The sequence below is a fragment of the Plodia interpunctella genome, chromosome 10 (genome assembly GCF_027563975.2).
Source record: "Plodia interpunctella isolate USDA-ARS_2022_Savannah chromosome 10, ilPloInte3.2, whole genome shotgun sequence".
NCBI lineage: Eukaryota > Metazoa > Arthropoda > Insecta > Lepidoptera > Pyralidae > Plodia > Plodia interpunctella.
Genome location: NC_071303.1, coordinates 1,310,474 through 1,331,258, shown reverse-complemented (window position 1 = coordinate 1,331,258; position 20,785 = coordinate 1,310,474). Strand labels below are relative to the sequence as shown.

General features: G+C 35.4%; 2 protein-coding genes across 4 annotated transcripts in view; one reads left to right on the top strand and one right to left on the bottom strand.

Moving 5' to 3' along the window:
- The window catches only part of LOC128672903 (adenylate cyclase type 2-like), a 165,106-nt gene that overhangs the window by 57,032 nt on the left and 87,289 nt on the right, over window positions 1-20,785 (top strand). For all 3 annotated transcript variants that reach the window (XM_053750412.2, XM_053750410.2, XM_053750411.1), the window contains exon 4: window positions 17,127-17,255. In XM_053750412.2, the coding sequence (XP_053606387.1) occupies window positions 17,127-17,255 (129 nt within the window). The remainder of the gene's footprint in view (window positions 1-17,126; window positions 17,256-20,785) is intronic.
- LOC128672900 (uncharacterized) lies at window positions 1,813-7,870 on the bottom strand. The gene is made up of 2 exons (XM_053750405.1): window positions 7,537-7,870; window positions 1,813-7,461 (listed from the first exon to the last, which is right to left on the bottom strand). Exon 2 carries the CDS (start codon window positions 7,375-7,377, stop codon window positions 2,071-2,073), a length of 5,307 nt encoding a protein of 1,768 aa, XP_053606380.1. The 5' UTR covers window positions 7,378-7,461; window positions 7,537-7,870; the 3' UTR covers window positions 1,813-2,070.

The window sequence follows — 20,785 nt, the reverse complement described above, 5'->3', positions numbered from 1 at the left end:
AAAGTCGAGTGCACACAGAGGTTGTTTGTTGAAATCACTTCCTTATATTTATGAGTAATTCCTTGACGTGAGTGATGGATTTATCATCAGACTGAGTAAGGTATTAATCTGTGATGGAAGAACTGAGGTTTTATTTTTTAAAAAGTCTATAGTGTGCTTCAGTAAAAATTATTCCAGGTCCTAAATATGTACCAAATTTCATGAAAAATCGTCCAGTTAATTTTGCGTGATTGACAAACAGTACAAGTGTTACACTACTAAACTACCTATTTCTACAGAAATTTAGCGATGTACATAAATTTTAACTAGTATCTAATGATAAAATGAATATTTAGAAAGCATTTTGTCGAATCAATCACTTATTTTTCGGCTTCTTCCTCAGAAGGCCAGGATTCTATTATAGCTTGTGTACTTACATTGTTATATTACTGAGAAAAAAATTCTAATTATTACTTGTGTAATTACATTGTTTACTGAGAAAAAAAAAAATGTTTGAAAAGTGGTAAGCCCTTCTGGCATGATAGGGACCGACAATATTTCAATGAATTTCTTTCGGCATTTCATCTCAGCAGTGGTCGTTTCGAAATGATAGTAGTTCATTTCACAAATATTATTTAATTTAGACTAAATTTTTCACTTTCTCACATTATATACGCGCAAAAGTGCCTGTGAAGTCCTGATTTCTGAATAAATGATTTAATTTTATTTGCTTCTTGTCCAATGAATAAGTGCCTTTAACAGATTTGGAGACAAATCCGTCTTATCGAAGATCGTCAATCGTTGCATTTGAAGTTTCAGCTTGAAAACTAAGTTTGTTGAAATATTTGGCCCCTCGGCTTTGGATTGGAGTAATTCCAATAAAACAAGGGTAAAATTCATGTTAGGAAGTTACAAAAGTATTAAGTTTGAGATAAGATTCACCCTGAACTTCTAGAAAATTCTGTTATAAGAAGAACTGTGACAGTATTTTCCGGAAAGTAGATCAAATTTATCCTGCAATATTTGACTCGAAAATACATACATCGATTACAAGTTAAATAAATAGTTAGGGATAATAGCAATAATATGCAATCTCTTTAAGTTCGCGAAGTCTACGGCTCACAGAGCAACTACATAATTTATCTTGCAATAAGTATGACTGTATGTTCGTGTTGAATCTTGTAACTTAATTTTCTAACAGATATCTTCACCTGTCTAGTTTGGACGAATGTTTGCATGACCTGATGGTGCCTTCAGGAACAGCTCCTGATGAGGGAACTCCTTTCCCGTTCCCGATCGGAATACCTTAAAAATTACGGACAAAGGAAAACGCTAACCTCAAATGTAAACACATTGTATTATTACGAGTGACAACGAGGTATTCTATTTTCATAACAAATTACCATAAATTGTTACATCGTAATGTCTTTTAAATTACCGTCGATTTTGGATTAACAAATTAAGTGTCTAGTCAATTATAGTGTCACATCTAAAAAATTATAATAGGTATATTTTATTTCAGAAGTAACTAACTAATAAAAATTGTCTTAAAAACTAATATAAACTGAATAGGTCATAGGTACTTACATTCCTCACAAACTTTCGCATTTATAATATTAATAAGGTCGGATTCTTATTACACAATATTTTTACTTGCACAATAATCCATTCTATACAATGGAGATTTTTAAATAACACACCCATAGATTAGATAGACTGGTTTAATTGACAAGACATCTCGTCTAGTGGCAATTATTAACCGCATCAGAGACATTTCGTCTTTTTAGTATCTCACACATTGTGCAGTATTCGGGGTGCTCTTCAATAATTTCCTTTTATTAGACGATTAAAATACGTTTATTGGAAAGATTTACAGTAAAACAGAATAATTATATTAAATTTGTGCTATCTCAAGCGCGCGTGGACGAGACAGTTTTTCTAGAGAGATCTACCAGTGGTGGGGCGCGTACAACTGATGATCGATGAAAAAGTTGCCGACTTCTCACTCATAGATGGCGATAGTGGTATCATAAACATGCCCCCGGCCTTGGAAGACTCCGACTTCCAAAGTATGACGTCTTCTGGATTTATTCAACTCTCGGGCTGCAGCGGCAACGGGCAGATCTTGGAGAACGATCTTCTTATTATTCCTGTAGCCGTCCGTATGTCAGCAACACGAGAAACTCCGTCCGCACCAGGATAAGTCTTCACGATCCGTCCCAATTTCCACTTCAGAGGCGGCTGGTTATCATCCTTTATGTCCATGGCAATATCGTTTTTATTCGTCTTCCATTTAGTCCGCGTCTGGAGCTCAGCTATGTACTCTTTCGACCATCGTTGCCAGAAATGTAAACGAATTTGCTCGATGCGTCGATATCGGTTGAGCGCCGGAGTCGTAGATGTCGCAGCTGCTACGTCGTCGGTGCTAGCAGGAGCAGTCAACGGCCGGCCAATAAGGAAATGACCAGGCGTTAGCGGGTTGAAGTCATAAGGGTCTGAGGAAAGAGGAGACATAGGACGGGAGTTGAGGACAGCCTCGATTTGTGTCAAAACTGTGCTAAACTCCTCATAAGTTAGTTTCGCGTTGCCTACAATGCGTCTAAAATGATACTTAAATAACCTTACCCCACTTTCCCACAGCCCGCCTTGGTGGGGACTAAACGGAGCAATGTACTTAAAATTTATTCCATTACTTGTAGAATAATTTATAATTTTATCCGAATTTTCACTCAAAATTTTAGGGAATTCTTTCTCTGCACCTACAAAATTTCTCCCATTATCAGAGTAAATAGTATCAGGTTTACCCCTTCTACTAATAAAACGCTTTAGAGCTAAAATATAATCGTCAGTAGTGAGACTGGTAACAAGTTCCAAGTGTATAGCTCTAGTAAGAAAACAAATAAATAAACAAACGTACGCTTTAGTTAACTGGGCTCCTCTGCCCTTCCGGTTCAGTATGAACAGTGGCCCACAATAATCACAGCCGGTTGTAATAAATGGAAATCCACCATCCAATCGCTCAGATGGCAAATTTCCCATTATAGGAGATAACATTTTGCCTTTTATTCGCGCACACGTAACACACTCACGAACTATTTTCTTTACTAAGTTCCTAGCACTCAGTGGCCACCAACACTCGCGCAGTGAAGACAATAGCAGCTGTGGACCGGCATGAAGTAAACGTCTATGCTCGTATCTAACCAACAGTAACGTAAAATAATGTTTATTACATAACAACACTGGATGTTTCTTATCGTAGTTGAAATCAGACGAATTTGACAGCCTACCACCGACTCTAATTACTTTACGATCATCTAAAAACAAATTAAGACCTGATAAACGATTCCATTGCGATTTATTTGTTTTTACGGTCGTATTATTCAATAAATTGTCATAAACGTCCGGGAACGATTCGCGTTGTGCACACTTTACTAGCAATGCCTGTGATGCACGCAGCTCGTCCGTGGTTAGAAAACCGGTTTGTTGTTTTGAGACGCTCTGATGTCGGCTGCGAATGTTATCTATAAATCTCAAAACAAATGCACCTATGCGTAAAAGTTTAATATATGACGAATATCTTTTGAATTCAAATAAATCGTTCTCGACTGGAATGCAAACAAAGCTAACTTTAGTAGGAGGCTTTAACTCAGGCAAATCATTTAATTCTACCGACTCATTATTATCACGTATAAAATCTAAACTGAATTCACGAGACTGTAAAAAATACGGTCCGTTCCACCACAAATTATTATCAATTAATAAATTTAAATAAACGCCTCTGGACAATAAATCTGCTGGATTGTCTTTACTAGGTACATGTAGCCACTCAGACTCCTCTGTTATGTTTTTAATTTTTGCTACACGAGTTTGAACAAATGTTTTTAATAAATGTGGAGACATTTGTAACCATCCTAGTACGATAGTCGAGTCAGTCCAGAAGTAAGTTTTAGTGAAGGACAATCTCAACGAATCTACAATATGTTTATACAATTTAGCACCTACATAAGCACCACACAGCTCAAGTCTTGGGATAGTAAGTGACTTTAAAGGTGCGACCTTTGTTTTGGCACAAAGAAGTCTTACTGTGGGATTTGACGAGCCATCGCTATAGGTACGTATATAGGCACATGCACCATATGCATTCGAAGAAGCATCACAGAAAATATGGAGCTCAGTATATTGCCTATCCGTATTTAAAACGCAACGTGGAATTTTTAATTCGCTTAAGCACTTTAATGTACCGATAAAATAATTCCATGATTCGGCAATGTCCTGAGGAACTTCATCATCCCAACTTAGTTTATTAGCCCATAACTTTTGCAATAATATTTTTGCAATTATTATAGATGCTGATAATAATCCTAAGGGGTCATAAATTTGAGCTATGATGGACAACATTTGACGTTTATTCAATTTTGAATTATCTGAATTAAAATCAATTTTCGTAGTGAAGTGTAACTCATCACTATCGCTGTTCCAACCTACGCCTAATGTTTTGTTTTGAGTATGCTCGCCTTCGAAATTCTTTATCGAAGCACATCGTGTGACGTCAGAGTTGAATGTCCACTTGCGGAGTGGGAAGCATCCAGACTGCAGGACTTGGCGTGTTTTCTCACAAATGTCTAGCAAGGTTTTGTAATTATCGTGTCCCGTTATTAGATCGTCAACGAAAAAATCATCATTAATAACGCGAGCAACAAATTTATCTTCACACTCTGAGGCTAGCTGACGAATACAACGCATACTAAGGTACGGGGCTGACGCAGTACCATAAGTCACGCAAGTTAATTGGTAGACCTGTAAAGGATCAGTTGGGTTTTCACGCCAAACTATAAGTTGCAACGACCTTTGATCTGATTGAACCATGACTTGCCTAAACATTTTACAAACATCGGCACAGGCAACATACTTGTACTGACGAAATCTTAATAAAATACCGAATATATCATTTTGAAGTGCTGGACCTGGTAACTGTATATCGTTTAACGATTTATTCGAAGTAGTGACAGCACTAGCATTAAAAACAACGCGTAATTTAGTAGTCACAGCACCTTCCCTATAAACACCGTGGTGTGGTAAAAAATAATTAGGGCTTTTGGGCATATCTATGCGTTCCATATGTCCCAAAGCTTCATATTCACGCATAAATTCGACATACATACGTTTATAATCAGGAGAACGTTCTAATTTACGTTCTAATGAAAAAAATCTATTTTTTGCTAACGTATAAGAATCGCCTAACGAGTCAGCTGATTCTTTAAGCGGGATACGTACCGAGAATCTACCGTCAGCCATTCGAATAGTAGTTTTAACAAACAAATCCTCACACAAACGCTCGTCGTTAGTCAGAGGACTACCTGACTGAGGCATTTCTTCTATTTCCCAAAATCGCGTAAGTTGTTCGCTCAGAGTTTGTGACAAATGACAATGTACTAGATTGGTAGACAAAATTTTATTGTTGTTTATAGGACCAGAAATAAGCCAACCTAACTTCGAATTTTGTAAGCAGGGACCATTCGATAATTGAATCCTATTTTCGCATAACAAACTCCAAAATAAATCTGCACCAATCAATAAATCGATATCTGAAGGAACACAGAAAGACGGATCAGCAAGCTGAATATTATTTGGCATTCGTATGAGGGCTTCATCAATGCATGTCGTGGGCAAACCGTTTGTTATGCGCTGCAAGACAATACATCTGGCCTTCGCCGTATAATCGCATATTTTTGATTTAAAAGTAATTTCGCATAAATGATTAGAGTGCGACACTGATTGTCCGACACCCGAAATTCGAATAGTGGACTGTATAAGAGGCGCATTAAGACGTTTTCTTAATCTATCTAAAATAAAACTATGTTGACTCCCAGAGTCTAACAGCGCTCGGGCTGTATGCATACGATTATCTTTATCAATCACATCCACTAATGCCGTGCATAACAAAACAGGTTGCAGTGGTAGATCGCCTGCGCATGTGTATGTATTCGAATAGAAGGGATCACCGCCTACTGATAACAGCGCCGCGGTCGGCATTGAGGTAGCCTGGGGAGAACTGGACATGGCGTCACTGTTAACACTGTTTTTATTAGAACTATTAAAGTGGAGTAGACTATTATGTTTGCCCTGACATTGCTTGCATGGGCCAAACGTGCAATCTGAAAGTACATGTCCAGATCGTAAACAATTGCGACATAAATTATTTTTATCTACGAATAAGGACCTGTCTTGTACAGATAAATTCAAAAAATTATAACACATATACAAAGCATGATTACCGTTACATGAAGGACATTTATGACGTTTATTATTATTACTAGTGAATTTATTTTTGGAATTACTATTATTTGTTGAGACATAACTATGAACTTTATTATTGGCCTGATTGGTTGCATTATTTGTTGGTTTCGATTGCAACTTGTTATGATTAGCACTGATCATGTCCAACATATCCGCTTTATTCCTAAGAAACCTTAGCAAATCATCTAATTTCAACTTTCGTGACGAATTTAAAACAAGAGTGCCCTTATGTTTTTCCCAGTCACTCTCCGTAGCTAAATCGAGCTTCGACACAATTAAATAAATTAATAAGGTATCCCATGTGTCCACAGGCTCCTCTAGTGTCTTCAATGCACGGAGGTTGCGTAACACAGTATCAATAAGTTTGCGAATTAGTGAGGCCGATTCTTGTTTTATATTGGAAAGAGAAAATAACGATTTTATGTGATTATGAACTAGGAGTCTCGCATTATGAAATCTGTTTTCTAGTAACTCCCACGCATGTTGGTAGTTAGACGCAGTAAATTCCAATGCACTAATAACTTGTAAGGCACTTCCACTGAGTGAAGAACGTAAGTAATGAAATTTTTGAATCGCATCTAAATCTGTACGTTTGTGGATCATTGTAATATAGGAATTTCTATATTCAAGCCACTGATCATACTGCCCGTCGAAGGTAGGCAACTTTATCTCGGGAAGTTTAACATGCGCGCGAGGTTTACTCGTATTCGAACTAGACCTAAAATCACTAGAACTGTCCCCAGTCTCATCACTTTCGATTAAGCATTCAGCATTAGCTAAAGCGCTAAAATATAACGACTCAAATGACTCGACATATTCGTTATCGACTGACTCATCTGATAAGCAAAGAATTTCACTATTGATTTTATTAAAATTTTGATAAATATCTATCGCCGCCTGCATTCTAAACTTTATTTCTTTGATTTGAAGCTTAGATGGGCTATTATTTTCAAATAAATCTAAGTATTTAGAAAATTGAGTCAATCTACCTCTCAAGACACCTCTTTGTTTTTTGAGGTCAGAAATATTTGAATTAATCGCTTTTCTTGAGGGAGAAACTGATCGTGCTGAAGGCACAGCTAAATTATCATCACCAGGCATTTTGTGGGCTTGGAAAATAGGGTAAAGTACTCACGATTTAAGCGGGACTGGAACGGCAATCACCCGACACGTCACTAACCGATTCTGAAATTAGCACAAATAACACAGTTTTAACACAATTCGATTGGGGAGGGAAGGATATTCAGAAGGAAACCTAACCGTTTAACTGCTGATCTGGTTCACACGTAGACGTATAGCGTTGACTAGGAGGTCCACGACGTATAGTATTCGCATCGACGTGGTCTTCTCACGATTGAAGAATCCTCTTCGTCATCCGGCCGCAGGATCAATTTTGTGCAGTATTCGGGGTGCTCTTCAATAATTTCCTTTTATTAGACGATTAAAATACGTTTATTGGAAAGATTTACAGTAAAACAGAATAATTATATTAAATTTGTGCTATCTCAAGCGCGCGTGGACGAGACAGTTTTTCTAGAGAGATCTACCAGTGGTGGGGCGCGTACAACTGATGATCGATGAAAAAGTTGCCGACTTCTCAAAATCAAAAATCAAAATCAAATCATTTATTCAGAAATTAGGCCTTCACAGGCACTTTTTCACGTCATAATCTAAATTAAATGATGTTTACCAAAGCTACAAACTACTAGCATTTCGGAACGACCACTGCTGAGAAGAAATGCCGAAAGAAACTCATTCAAACAGTGTTGGTCCCTATTATGCCAGAAGGGCTTGCCATTTTTTGTATATAAATTCATGTATAATTTTTTATCAGCAATATAACATTAAGTACATAATAAAGTACATGGTCAAAAGGTATACTGAAACATATTATGATTGTGATCAAGTGCTGATGAAAGGAAAATATATATATACTTATACATATACGTATAATTAACCAAACAAAAAAAAAACTTTTAATAAAAGATCGAGCTGACCAGTTCCCCCGGCAGCACCCGTTCACGAGTTGACGCGTGAGTCAGCCATCGCGAAGCTCAACCACAATAGAGGGAACCTCCCGACCCGATCCACGACGCCGCCACCGGTTTGACCATTTGAATGTGCATGACATACTCGATCTCCATAATCTAACATAATAGATACCTATGTTACTTTCAGACACTTGGAGATCACAAATCACGTATATGTTTTACAATAAATGTCAAAATATATGTAATAAACATGTCAAGAAAATATATAAATAATAATAAAAAAATTAAAATCAAGTGTGAGAGGTGGAAGTTTTAGGAAGGGTCCAAGGTTTTTTATCATTTAAATAGTCGCTAATCGTGTAATAAGCATTAGCCATTAAAGCATTTTTAATATATGATTTAAATTTTGGCATTGGCAAGTTAATAGCCTCTACAGGGAGTTTATTGAACAATTTAACACTTTGACCCACGAAAGACCGCCTAACCTTTTTAAGTCGGAATCTGTTCATACAAAGTTTATGCCTATTACGAGTGACTACACTGTTAACATCGCTCAATGTTTTATACAGGTGTAAGTTAGATTTAACAAAAATAAGTACGTCGAAGATGTACTGAGATGCAACAGTCATAATATTTATCGATTTGAATAATTCTCGCAAGGAATCCCGAGGCTTAAGTCCATAAATAAAACGAATTGCTCGTTTCTGTAAAACAAAAATTTTTCCTATGTCAGCTGCATTACCCCATAACAATAATCCGTAGGACATTATGCTATGAAAGTAGCTGTAATACACGAGCCTAGCTGTTTCGATGTTTGTACACTGTCTGATCCTTCTCACTGCAAAAGCTGCCGAACTAAGTTTTTTGGCCGTGATTTCAATATGTTTATCCCACTTAAACTTACTATCCACAGTAATGCCCAAGAACTTGGCACTGTGTACCCATTCTAATACTTTACCATTAACTACTAAAGGAATATCAAGTTGGGGTGCGTTTGAAAGAGAGAACTTAATACACTTGGTCTTGTCTGTGTTTAAAGCCAGGTTATTAGTTGTAAACCATTCAAGCACAAGTGACATAATGTTGCTTACATTGTTATAATTTCTACTTTTTCTATCAACTTTAAACAGTAGTGACGTGTCGTCAGCAAATAAAATTACATCACACAATTGTTGGGCAAGACAAGGAAGATCATTTATATAAACTAGAAATAGAAAAGGACCAATAATGGAGCCTTGAGGCACGCCCATGTGCACAGGAGCGCTGTTAGAGGCTGCTCTATTAATTTCTACTTTCTGAGTTCTATTGTCTAAGTAAGAAGATAGTACATCAAGGGCCGCTCCAGTGACACCATAGAATTTAAGCTTATTTTTCAGTATGTTGTGGTCGACACAGTCAAAAGCTTTTGAAAGGTCACAAAATACACCTATAACATCCTGTCCGGCTTCCCAAGCATCATTGATAATTCCAACTAGAGTGGCTGCTGCATCAGTAGTGGAACGACCTTTAGTGAAACCGAATTGACTATTGTGTAATATTTTGTTTATGTTAAAATAAGAAACTAATTGAGTTAAAATTAGCTTTTCAAAAATTTTACTTAATGCAGGTAGAATAGAAATGGGTCTGTAATTAGTGGGATCGTTTTTAGCGCCTTGTTTGAAAAGAGGTATAATTTTGCTGATTTTCATGAGGTCAGGGAAAACTCCATCTGAGATGCAATTATTGAATATAATAGTTAAGTGGGGAGCAATCAGATCAATAATAGTGCTAAGCACTGAGACAGATATACCCCACAGATCCTCTGTATTTTTCATGTTGAGTGCTTTGTAAGCAGATAATAATTCTTCAGGAGAAATATGTCTAAATCGGAAGGTAGATTTAGGATCTGAGGCATTTCTTTTTAATAAATCATCTGCAGCACTGGGACAAGACGAAAGGGAGCCCGTAATATTTTTAGAAATATTGGCAAAGAAGTTATTGAATTCGTTGGCCACTTCGTCATTTGAATTAATGGTTTTATCACCAATTTTTAAAGAAATATTGTTGTCGCGTGGGTTAAACTTGCCGGTTTCTTTATTAATGATTGACCAAGCTGTTTTGATTTTGTCATTAGAATTTTTTATTTTATAAGTTAAATATAAAGATTTTGCTGTTGAACATACCTTTTTAAAAGTTTTAGAGTAACGTTTAACATATGATATAAATTCCGCATTAAAATTATACTGTTTTTGACCATAAAGTTCATATAACTTGTTTCTGCTAATATAAATACCATTTGTAGCCCAATCGCAAAATTTAAGTTTCACTTTATTATTAAAGGTCTTAAGAGGAAAAGTTTTTTTGAATTCTGTTTCCACTGTATTAAAAATCTTATTATAATGTTCATTAGGATTTTTAGTTAAATCTAATTCAGGCAATTTCTTATTTATGGTTTCGCGAAAACGCATTTTGCGGTACTTAGTTAACGGCCTACGGATTACAGGAGCGGAGATAAGGTTAGACTCTTCGTTACGAATAAGTGACACTTGTTGGCCCAGGTGGTCAGACCCCAGACAGGCGAACAGCTTTCCTTCAGAAACAGTACAATCACAGAAAATATTATCTATACATTTGGCTGAGGTCGAGGTTATCCTAGTGGGTTCAAAGAATGTGTGCTTTAAATTAAATGAATCGAGCAAATTTTTAAAGCCATTGCTTTCAGAACATGAAATCAAAATGTCTATATTAAAATCACCACATAAAACTATGTGCTTATTGCAGGAGGTAACTCGCCTGAGGGCTTCCTCTAAAACATCTAAAAGAGTTTCATAACAGGCTGTAGGAGGTCTGTAAGCACAAATAATAATGTATTTATCCAACTCTACACAGGAAAGTTCTATTTTGCATTCAACTGACAACCGTACTATGTCTTTCCTTTCTTTATGCTTATAATTTCTATTAATTAAAATTAAGGACCCTCCGTGTTCAGAACTTTGTCTTAGGAATGTACTTCCTACTATATATTTATTTGGAAAAGCTAATTTAATTTCATTTTTTAAAAAATGTTCTGTAACACAAAAAATATCAACCTCTCTATGTTCCAAGAATAAACAAATTTCATTATATTTGCTGGTGAAACCCTGTATATTTTGATGAACAAGGTTTATAAAAGAAGGTTTCACCTCTGTCTTATTACCCAGTTTAAAACTAAATTATTAGTACTAGTACTAATATCTGGTGACTTCGTTATATTTGATATAACGGGTCTATAAATATTGTATGCTAAAAGTTTAGCAATAGTCGACTTATGTCTATGGGGCAGGTACACAGTACCATTGTTGTAAAAGCAGTTATTAATATATTTATTTAAATCTAAAATATAAATCTTTTTTAAATCCCAAGTGAGGTTATATAAACATGTATTCAATGTATGGATATACTTGTTGTTAGAATAATTTTTAATATATGGGAAGAGAACTAAAATTATTTGGCCAACACCCGATTTTTCAATTTCTGCCAGAACATTTTTACAGTTTAATAAATCTCCACGAGAGACATTTTTACTATTGCCTATGGCTACTATAAGAGTAGTGTTGTGATCAAATTTCTCATTCTTTATCTTGGACATTATTTGTGAAATGTGTAATCCTGGCATACAAATATTGCATGTGTTCTGTGTAGTATAATTCGAAAGCAAGGGACCCAGGTTAGCACCCAATTCATCAGAGTAGATTACAGTTCTTTGGGTCTCACAGTCAGTAGATCCTGACCTAACCAAAGTACTAGTGGTGCTGTTGATTGTCGAAGAATTCAGTTGTGAAGTCCCCGGAGATACCTGTAAAGGGGGCAAAGTCTCCAGGGGCAACACAACCTTTGTCAAGGCTGTAGCCGCTGCACAAGCAGCATTGTCAGGGGAGAATGCCTCCATGTTTTGGATTTCCTCGCCTGAACTACAACTACACATTTTTTTTTCCTCATTTAGCTTTTTAAGTGCTTGAGTAAATTCACCTACCACTTTTTTTGATAGTTCATATTTACTTGATATGGACTGCAACTCCGACTGCAGAGAACATATCTTATTTTGTAATTCTTTAATAAATTTATTATTACTTTTAATGGTGTCTTCACAGGACAGTAACTGGACTTTTAAATCTAACTTTTGTTGTCTAATCGGAATTTCCTTTACAGAATTCTTTTGTTTTTTAACAATATTTTCAGATTTTTTGATGAATTTACTAAGTTTAACATATTTCTTAATTTTATTGGAGCTAGATAAAGAATTCTCACTCATAGATGGCGATAGTGGTATCATAAACACACATGGTGCATTATCAACTAAGTACTACAATCGGAGAGAAAAGTGATCAAGAAACTAAACTCTGGCAATTCTCTGATTAACACTTTTCTCGATACATTCTGCGTTCGTCGTGGAATCTTGCTCCATATTCCAAAAAAAAAACTCTTCGTTTGTCCCAGTCGCTTCTCTAATTGTATAATCTTTATCCTTACATACATAAAACAAAGTACTCTGCCGCTGTAAAACAAAGTCTGTGTATCTGTTCTTAATAAGCTCAAAAACTATACGATTTTTTATGCGGTTTACACCATAATATACTACGATTTCTGACGATGATGTTTTTGCCCGAGCAAAATTGGTCGTTGAAGAAAAAGTCTTAATAAAATGAATTTTATTAAGACTTTTTCTCATACCTACTATAATCAAGCATTTTCTAAAGTACTGAAAACAATTCATTATCCCGATCCCAATCCAGCTCACCACAATTATTCGTCATCAATTAAAACAACGCCAGTCCACACTACCAAACAAAACTAGTTGGAGAGCTCGTTGTAAATTCAATTCCCGAACGAGTGGTCTTTTTATCTTGTCGCTTCAACAAATTGCATAGTGTCGAAGATGGCGCCACTTCAGCACGTGTAGATACGAATCGAAGCTTATAATTGGATTTGCTTTTTATTTTGTTTTGCTTTGATTTATTGAAATAAATTGATTTGATTGAAATAAAAACTGTGAGAAAATGATTGCGAGTTGCATTATTTGTAGGCGGGATGTTTGTTGATTTATTTCTAAATTAAACAATGGAACAAATACGAACGTTCAATGTAGTTAAAACGCGCCAGAAGTATTTTATCTGACGGGACTAAAGTTTGCGTAGGGTATGAATGCGAAAAAGTCAAAAACCACCGGTTGGATTTATGTACAGTTTTCACTAATAAATATTGAGATTCCTGAAAATATTTATAATTTATTGTGGTTTTTACTAGATATTGTACAAAGAGAACACCCAACAAGAAGAATAAATATACAATCGCGGACTTATCCCATGTTGATTGAGAGGATATACGAGTAAAATATATAAGTAGCGAATAGAATTTTAGATCGAAACTTCAAAGAAAATGTACAAAGAGTAGAACCATAATCGTATACAAAGTATAAAGAAAATATATCCAGAAAACATTTAACATCGATATATATTTATAGTACAAGAGCTCGTGAATCGTATTGAAGAGTGAGTGGTATTTTTCTCTCGCCACGGCAATACGTTTAGCAAATTGCTTAGTGATTTGATGGCCACTAGTTCTTGAAACATAGGATTGTTTATATTACATTGGTGTGTTTGTTTTAAACATTTCTAGTTTTGTATAGGGCTGGCATAGTTTTATATAATCTGTGCAAGCCCTATATAAGGCAATAACCCATCCAAACTAAAGTCACATTATAATAGGTAAAAGTAAGTTTGTTACCACTTCACGCTTTATCGACTATTCCGACACAGGTTCTTTTTCATTAAAAAAAAGTTCTTCTTCTGTTCTCACGAGAAATTGACGCAGGCCATGTCGCGGTCAAATACAATATTTTTATATTTTCCAAGTAAAAAATTCGCATTTTTAAAGGAATCTGCGTACTGTCAAAGGAGGAGAAGGGCGTCTTAACCACTGGACCATTGTTGCTTTCAGACGTTTTTCCTTGTACTTTTCCCTCAATTATATTTCTTAAAAAGTTGTATCGTATTGTGCTGACTCTACACTATCGAACAGTTTGCCGAACTTTGGCGGATTCGGTTGCTGGTTTTTCACTGCGGCAAATAAAAGCAATCATACTAACTACGCAATGTTCACGCATTCGCGTCGGCGTGTATCTGAGTTCGGCGACAGTGTGGAGTTGGTATTATTGGTATTAAGTTACCAATCATGTTCCCTCTTCTACCTTTCGATGCTGCCCAGAACTAAAACACTTTATTGACCAAGGTGTGGTTCGGTTGCCACATTGCTGCTATCACGAAGATCCCACAGGCTTACGGTGAGAAATTAAATCACTGCTTATTTCTGACAAACCACATAATATTTTTGTAATAAAGTGTTGTCATTTTAGTTTTAATTTACATCAGAAACGGGAATTTAACCGGAGAATTTGGCGTCTGATCATATTCAATTCTTTATTTGTATATCCTACTGATATAAACTATATAAGTTTGAAAATTTGTGAGGATGTAGGTATGTGTTTATGTATTTCTGTTACTCTTTCACACACAATCGACTGGTAATTTTTATCCCAATATTGTGTGAGAATCGGGCTCTATGTTCGAATGCTACTAGTACTGATAGTAGACTGCTTAGCAGTCCATTTCTCCCAGCCTCTGAAGTCTTACAATGTAGGCAATCTATCTGTCTTAGTGACAAGATGACGTGAGACGAAACCAGCGAATTCATTTCAGGACGAATTAATTGCATTGCATGTTCACAGGCAATTACTGGTATCTGTGTATGTGACGAGTGTGTGTGTATTTGTAGGAGTGATTACATCAGCTATGTAGTAAATTATACGCATGTTTTAAAGAAGTCTTGCTAGGGTTTCTTAACTCAAAATGTTACAACGGAAATCATATAGGAACACATGGTTGTGCGCCTGTCGTCGGCGTTTGGGCCATAAAGTTTTAAATAAATAAATAAATTGGTGATATTAAAACCAGCCTGAAAATATTGCGACAAAACTTGTTAAGTTTTAATCAGTTACTTTTATTTTCTTTCCCCAGGCCTTAGTAATAATGACACACTAGAAACAAAGTTAATTGACTGAACAAAACTGCAATAGACCAGCATTAATTTTCATCCGCTCCAAGTGGGAATTATCTCCGTGTTTGCTGCACTCTAGGGCGTGATTTGTAACAATGTTTAAATTTAATTTAGAACTTTACGGAGTGAGGATTTTGTTTTTAATTTCGAGTGTGAGTTTTTTGATAAATATAGATTAAAAATGGTGCTTAGAATGCATGAGGTGGTTAGAAATGTAGTTAGGAAATACTAGAGTCTAGAAAAGGATAGGTGAACTGAAAGTAGGAGAAACCATATTACACTTATGTACCTAATAACCCTTGAACCGAACTTCCTTCAGTACTTGAAGTTAGGCTGTACTGATAACTAGCGGACCGTCTCGGTTTCGCTCGGGTAAAACCATAATAAATTATACTTCCTCAGAAAGTATCTATTTCAATAATGCGCTTATAAATCATTTACATACGTAGTTTTAAAGATCTAAGCTTATTGGGACAGACGGACAGCGAGAAGCGACTTTGTTTTATTATTATGAAAAGATTTTGTAAAAATTGCGCTAAAAATAAAGTCACATTTTTTCACACTCTTTTTTTTTTTGTCTAAACGGCCAGTGCGGGGGGGGTCTAGTAATCTTTTTTTTTTAATTTCGATTCCCAAATGAATTAAAATAAAACTTCATATATACTAATATTATAAATATAAAAGTATGTTTGTTTGTCTTTTCACACTCTAACGGAATCAATCATTTGAGTAGCCGTTGGATTCGATTCTTATAGAATTCCCTAGTACCACAAATAAGATACTTGATCGAAATGGCTATATCAATCATGCATTTACAAAGTTTATCTATCTCACGCTTATTGAGTGGATATTCTGACCTCAATCTTATATAACTGTTGTACACAAGCAATGTACAGGTTAACTTACAAGTCTCTATTCCGCGGTAATAGTAGCGAATTTGCATTCAAATGTAGGTTGAAGTTGGCTGTACTTCGGATCTTCACTTGTGACAAACCCTGACATGTTTTAGTCATGGCAAACTGGACTCACATCACGATTGTTGGATTAATACATATATGTTACATACGTTTAAAGTGATAAAAGTATGTCAATATTACATTAAACAGAATTGATTGATCCCAATCATTGATTCTCTAAAATAATGCGAAATTATTTTTCTGTACTCTAAATACACGGGACCCTATTACTAAGACTCCACTGTTCGTCTGTCACCAAGTGGTATCTCATAAACAGATAATTTGATAGTTAAAATTTGCATAGATGTATTTCTATTTGTATAGTTAAAACACCACTATAAAAATATAATAGAATAATGGGGTCATATAACAGATATGAAGCGGTGGTGGTGTAATGGTTAAGACGCCTCCTGTGGATCGAAAGGTCCCAGGTTCGAATCCTACTCGTGCCACATGAGTTTGTATACCAATCTGACTAATGTATAGTAGTTTTATCGACCACCACTTGCTTCCGGTGAATGAAAACATCGCGAGGAAACCTGCACACTGGTTGATTTTTAACTCGTGTGTGAAATGCAGAAGGAAATATCAAACCACTCCATTAGTATTGCCAAGCTTTCTTGGCAATACTATGTGTGTACTGTTGTATGTGTTTCATTCCACGTAATCATGAGGACGACTATGAAGAGAAGAGAGAACAAATGTTTTTTTTGCTGGTTTCATAGACTACGGCACGAATCCTTTAGCTCACGAGCCCGACTCATACTTGGCCGGTTTTATTTTGTTATATAAAGCAAATAAAATTATACACTATATATTTTTTTGTTCCCAGATGGTGCACACAATGATGCCTATAGCCAGAACGATAGCTTTAGGCATGTCTGCCGCCTTGACTGTGGCGTACGCGGGCCTCGCGTTGGGTTTGCGCCCTGACAGTGAAGAGGGCCAATTTTATCAGCAGGTGAGGATTTGCATAAAGACCGCGGCCATCTTAGGGTTACCAGTTAAATCGCATCCCATTAGGAGTGTACCTGTACAGAGGTCTTCAAATAGAAAATAATAATCCACTAGAATTATTCATTATTCGTGTCATTAACACGAGATTCCCCTGAAAATACTAATAATAATTGCATTATTTATTTATTTAGCTAAATACAACGGTACACAATATGTATCCTTTTAAAGTATTTAGTAAGAAAAAATAGGCACTTACAAAAATTTATTAGAGAAACATAATATTATCATCCTAAACACGTCGACTCACATTCGTCAATCTCACAAAACTGCACTTTGTATCTTAACTAGCCAGTATATCAAATATTCAACTTAATCAACTATGAAAGTAGCCGTTGATTAAGTTTAAGTGTGTGTTTAGATCATGAACTAGTTATATTTCGAATTTTCCACTAAGTACCTAATTGTTTCTGGTGATACATATTGATTTTCTCCATTGATGTTTACATAGTATCGAATCCGTATTAAGCTAACAATAACTAACAATTCTTAGGAAAACCATAAAAGGTATCACATATGATAGTTCAAAATGTTTTCACAGGAATAAATATCAGTATAGCCAAAATCAAAATCAAGACGCCCGCCTGAAAGAAATCGAAAGGTCCCAGGTTCGAATTCTACTCGTGCCACATGAGTTTGTATACAAATCTGACTCATATATAGTAGTTTACATCGAAAACCACTTGCTTCCGGTGAAGGAAAACATCGTGAGGAAACCTGCACACTGGTAGATTATTATTAACTTGTGTGTGAAATGGAGAAGGCAATGGCAAACCACTCCATTAATAATGCCAAGAAAGTTATTGGGTGTGTTTCATTCCACGTAATGACCACGACCCTCAGCCATGAGGAATACGACTATGAAGAATAAGGATATCAGGGGGGCTACCATCATCTCTTAACACGATTCGCTTTACTAAACTGAACTGCATCGAAAATTCGTACCATCAACTTACTTTTTAGTAAGAATGCGATTCAATTTAAGTTCCTAAATTTAACTGAGTGAGTAGCATTGGAATCGTTCTGTAAAAGTTGATGGTAGAGCTGCAGCTATTATTTTTGGGTCGATTGCGTTTACATTACTGAAGGTTAAAATACTTCTCTCATAAATTTGCCGCATTCGGAGCTGTGTCGCCGCAAAGTCCAGGGACGGTTTAAAAAATATATCTTAGTTTTTTTGATTCGGCATTTATATTCCATTAATTGTTAGCGAAATTTTAAAGTTAGTTTAAAAGACAATGCCCTACTGGATAAACAATTTTAGTTGAAAGTACCTATTATAGTTTTCCATTGCATAATGTAATCACATTAATTTGACTTACTTAATCGAAAACGGTGGCCATTGAATACATTTTAGTCTTCTGTGACCACATTGTATTATGGTAAATTAGAATACTTTCTACTAAAATTTTTTATGTAGTGTGCCATAATCTGGTAATATGACTAATGTGACGTGGCGTTAGTGCGCGAAAGAAAGCGCCAAACGTCTCTAAAGAGCTAAGTAAGCGTTCCACCAAATCATTTCAAGATTCATTATATTTCCGTCGTTAGGGGAAAATCCCGATGCGCCTAAAGGCATGGGGAGATTGGAATTCTTAAAGCAGGGAATTAAAATTTCATTCGTTCGTTTTAGCCGTGCCAAATCTCAAATTTAATTTTCTCGCGTTATATATGGAAATAACAACGGGGACACAGTTAAATTGTAAGTTTGTTGTACATTGTAGAAATGTTTATATTATCTCTAAAATATATATATATTATTATTGAGCTAAAGTCTATATTGAGCTAGAGCTATATTATGATAGAAAACCACTAACTGCTTAAAAAGTTCAAGCGTTATCCTAATTTTCACAAAACCCACTTTTGTCTAGCCACAAAAACCGCAATGGGTTAGCAACAAGGGTTATGTATCTTGTTAATTAATTTTACCCTCTAATTACTATATCAGGCTCTGATTTTAAACCTTATCTCTTGACTAATTAAAGAAAATTGACTTACTAAAGAAAATTGTTTACAACGTCTAGCTAGCCAAATACCTAATGTACGGCTACCGAAACAATTTTAATAAGAAATAAAATCAAAGTAGCATGTTTATATCGCACTTAACTAGGTATCCGTGCTGTGTGCGCTATGGTAAAACTATGATAAATTACCTAAACCTTGTTAAGGAATCATACTATCTATTGGTGGAAACCGAATAAAAATACATCCGGTAGTTTTGGAGTTTACCGCTGACATGACATTCTTTTTATAATATCTATTGAATTTGAAGAATATGTTGATCTTTCCTAGCAATGAAATTTGATAGATTAAAAATATTTTTGCAATATTTACATTCTTACGTACTCAATAATGTGGTAGATACATACAACTTTTAATATAATCACCTTGTGTAGGTACTCGTAACATTACTTAGGAGTATAATATATTATTCTATACGTCTATATGACAGGTCATGTCCATCACTGTCTGATACTTACTTTACTCCGAAAACCAATATTAAAATGACTGCAACTCTTTACCTTCGCATTTTCCACGGAATCCAAGGCAAACAAATAGTTCGCAAACGCCTGACATTTTAAGATAAGCAATATGCTAATTGTCATTCTGCTATTCAAGTTATGAAGGCGCTTCAGGCCATTGCAACCATCTCGCTTTTGTTAATTTTGTAGTATTGCAAAGCAAAGCTGGATATTTATGTCTTTAATAAAATTAATACAAATGATGTTTTTCATTATGCAATTTGTTAATTTGCTGTATGAACAGTCTGTATGAAATTTAGAAAATCAAGCTACTTACAATGTTTTTAGATACCTAATAAAAAAAGTATATCCAATAACATCAGGCTTAATTAAAATGAACAAGCGCGACCCTCGTCAATAAAATGTTAATATAATGAAGCGTATCTCCAGCTAATGACATTAAATCCCTTTGTTCAGAATCTGAAAAAAATTTTTTCATCAAAGCGATTCCGTATATTACCAATGAGATTTAAAACTTCCATATATCGTACAACTGAAACTTTGTAATAATACAAAATGCGACTGTATTCTGAAACCACCGTTTGAATTGCACCTTTTTCAAAAACACAAATAATATTAATACCCAGTTCTATTGAAAACTGTCGCAGGTGAAATTCTTAAAGCTAACACGTTGGTAAGCACATAAATTATGTACGCAACGTGTAAAAAAATGTATGGACGCAATCGAAGACTGTATCATACTTTGTCATGAGTGTTTTGGCGTTAAATAAACACCAGCTGTTTAATTTAGATATCGGTGTTTTTATCGTAGGTGCTAATAGTTACACAGTTCACAGAATCATTCTTAATCGAAAGCACTTTTGATCGAAAATTTTTTTTGGTGTCTCAAAATTCTAGATAAGCTTGAATTATAATGATCGGTAAAATCATTTCTGCTTGACATAATTAGATTGGGTTAGGTAAGAACATGTTAATAAAGTTTAAGTAACAAAAT

Bases quoted from the DNA above. Each gene is read 5' to 3' on its own strand.
- LOC128672900 (XM_053750405.1), bottom strand. From the start codon at position 7,377: ATGCCTGGTGATGATAATTTAGCTGTGCCTTCAGCACGATCAGTTTCT.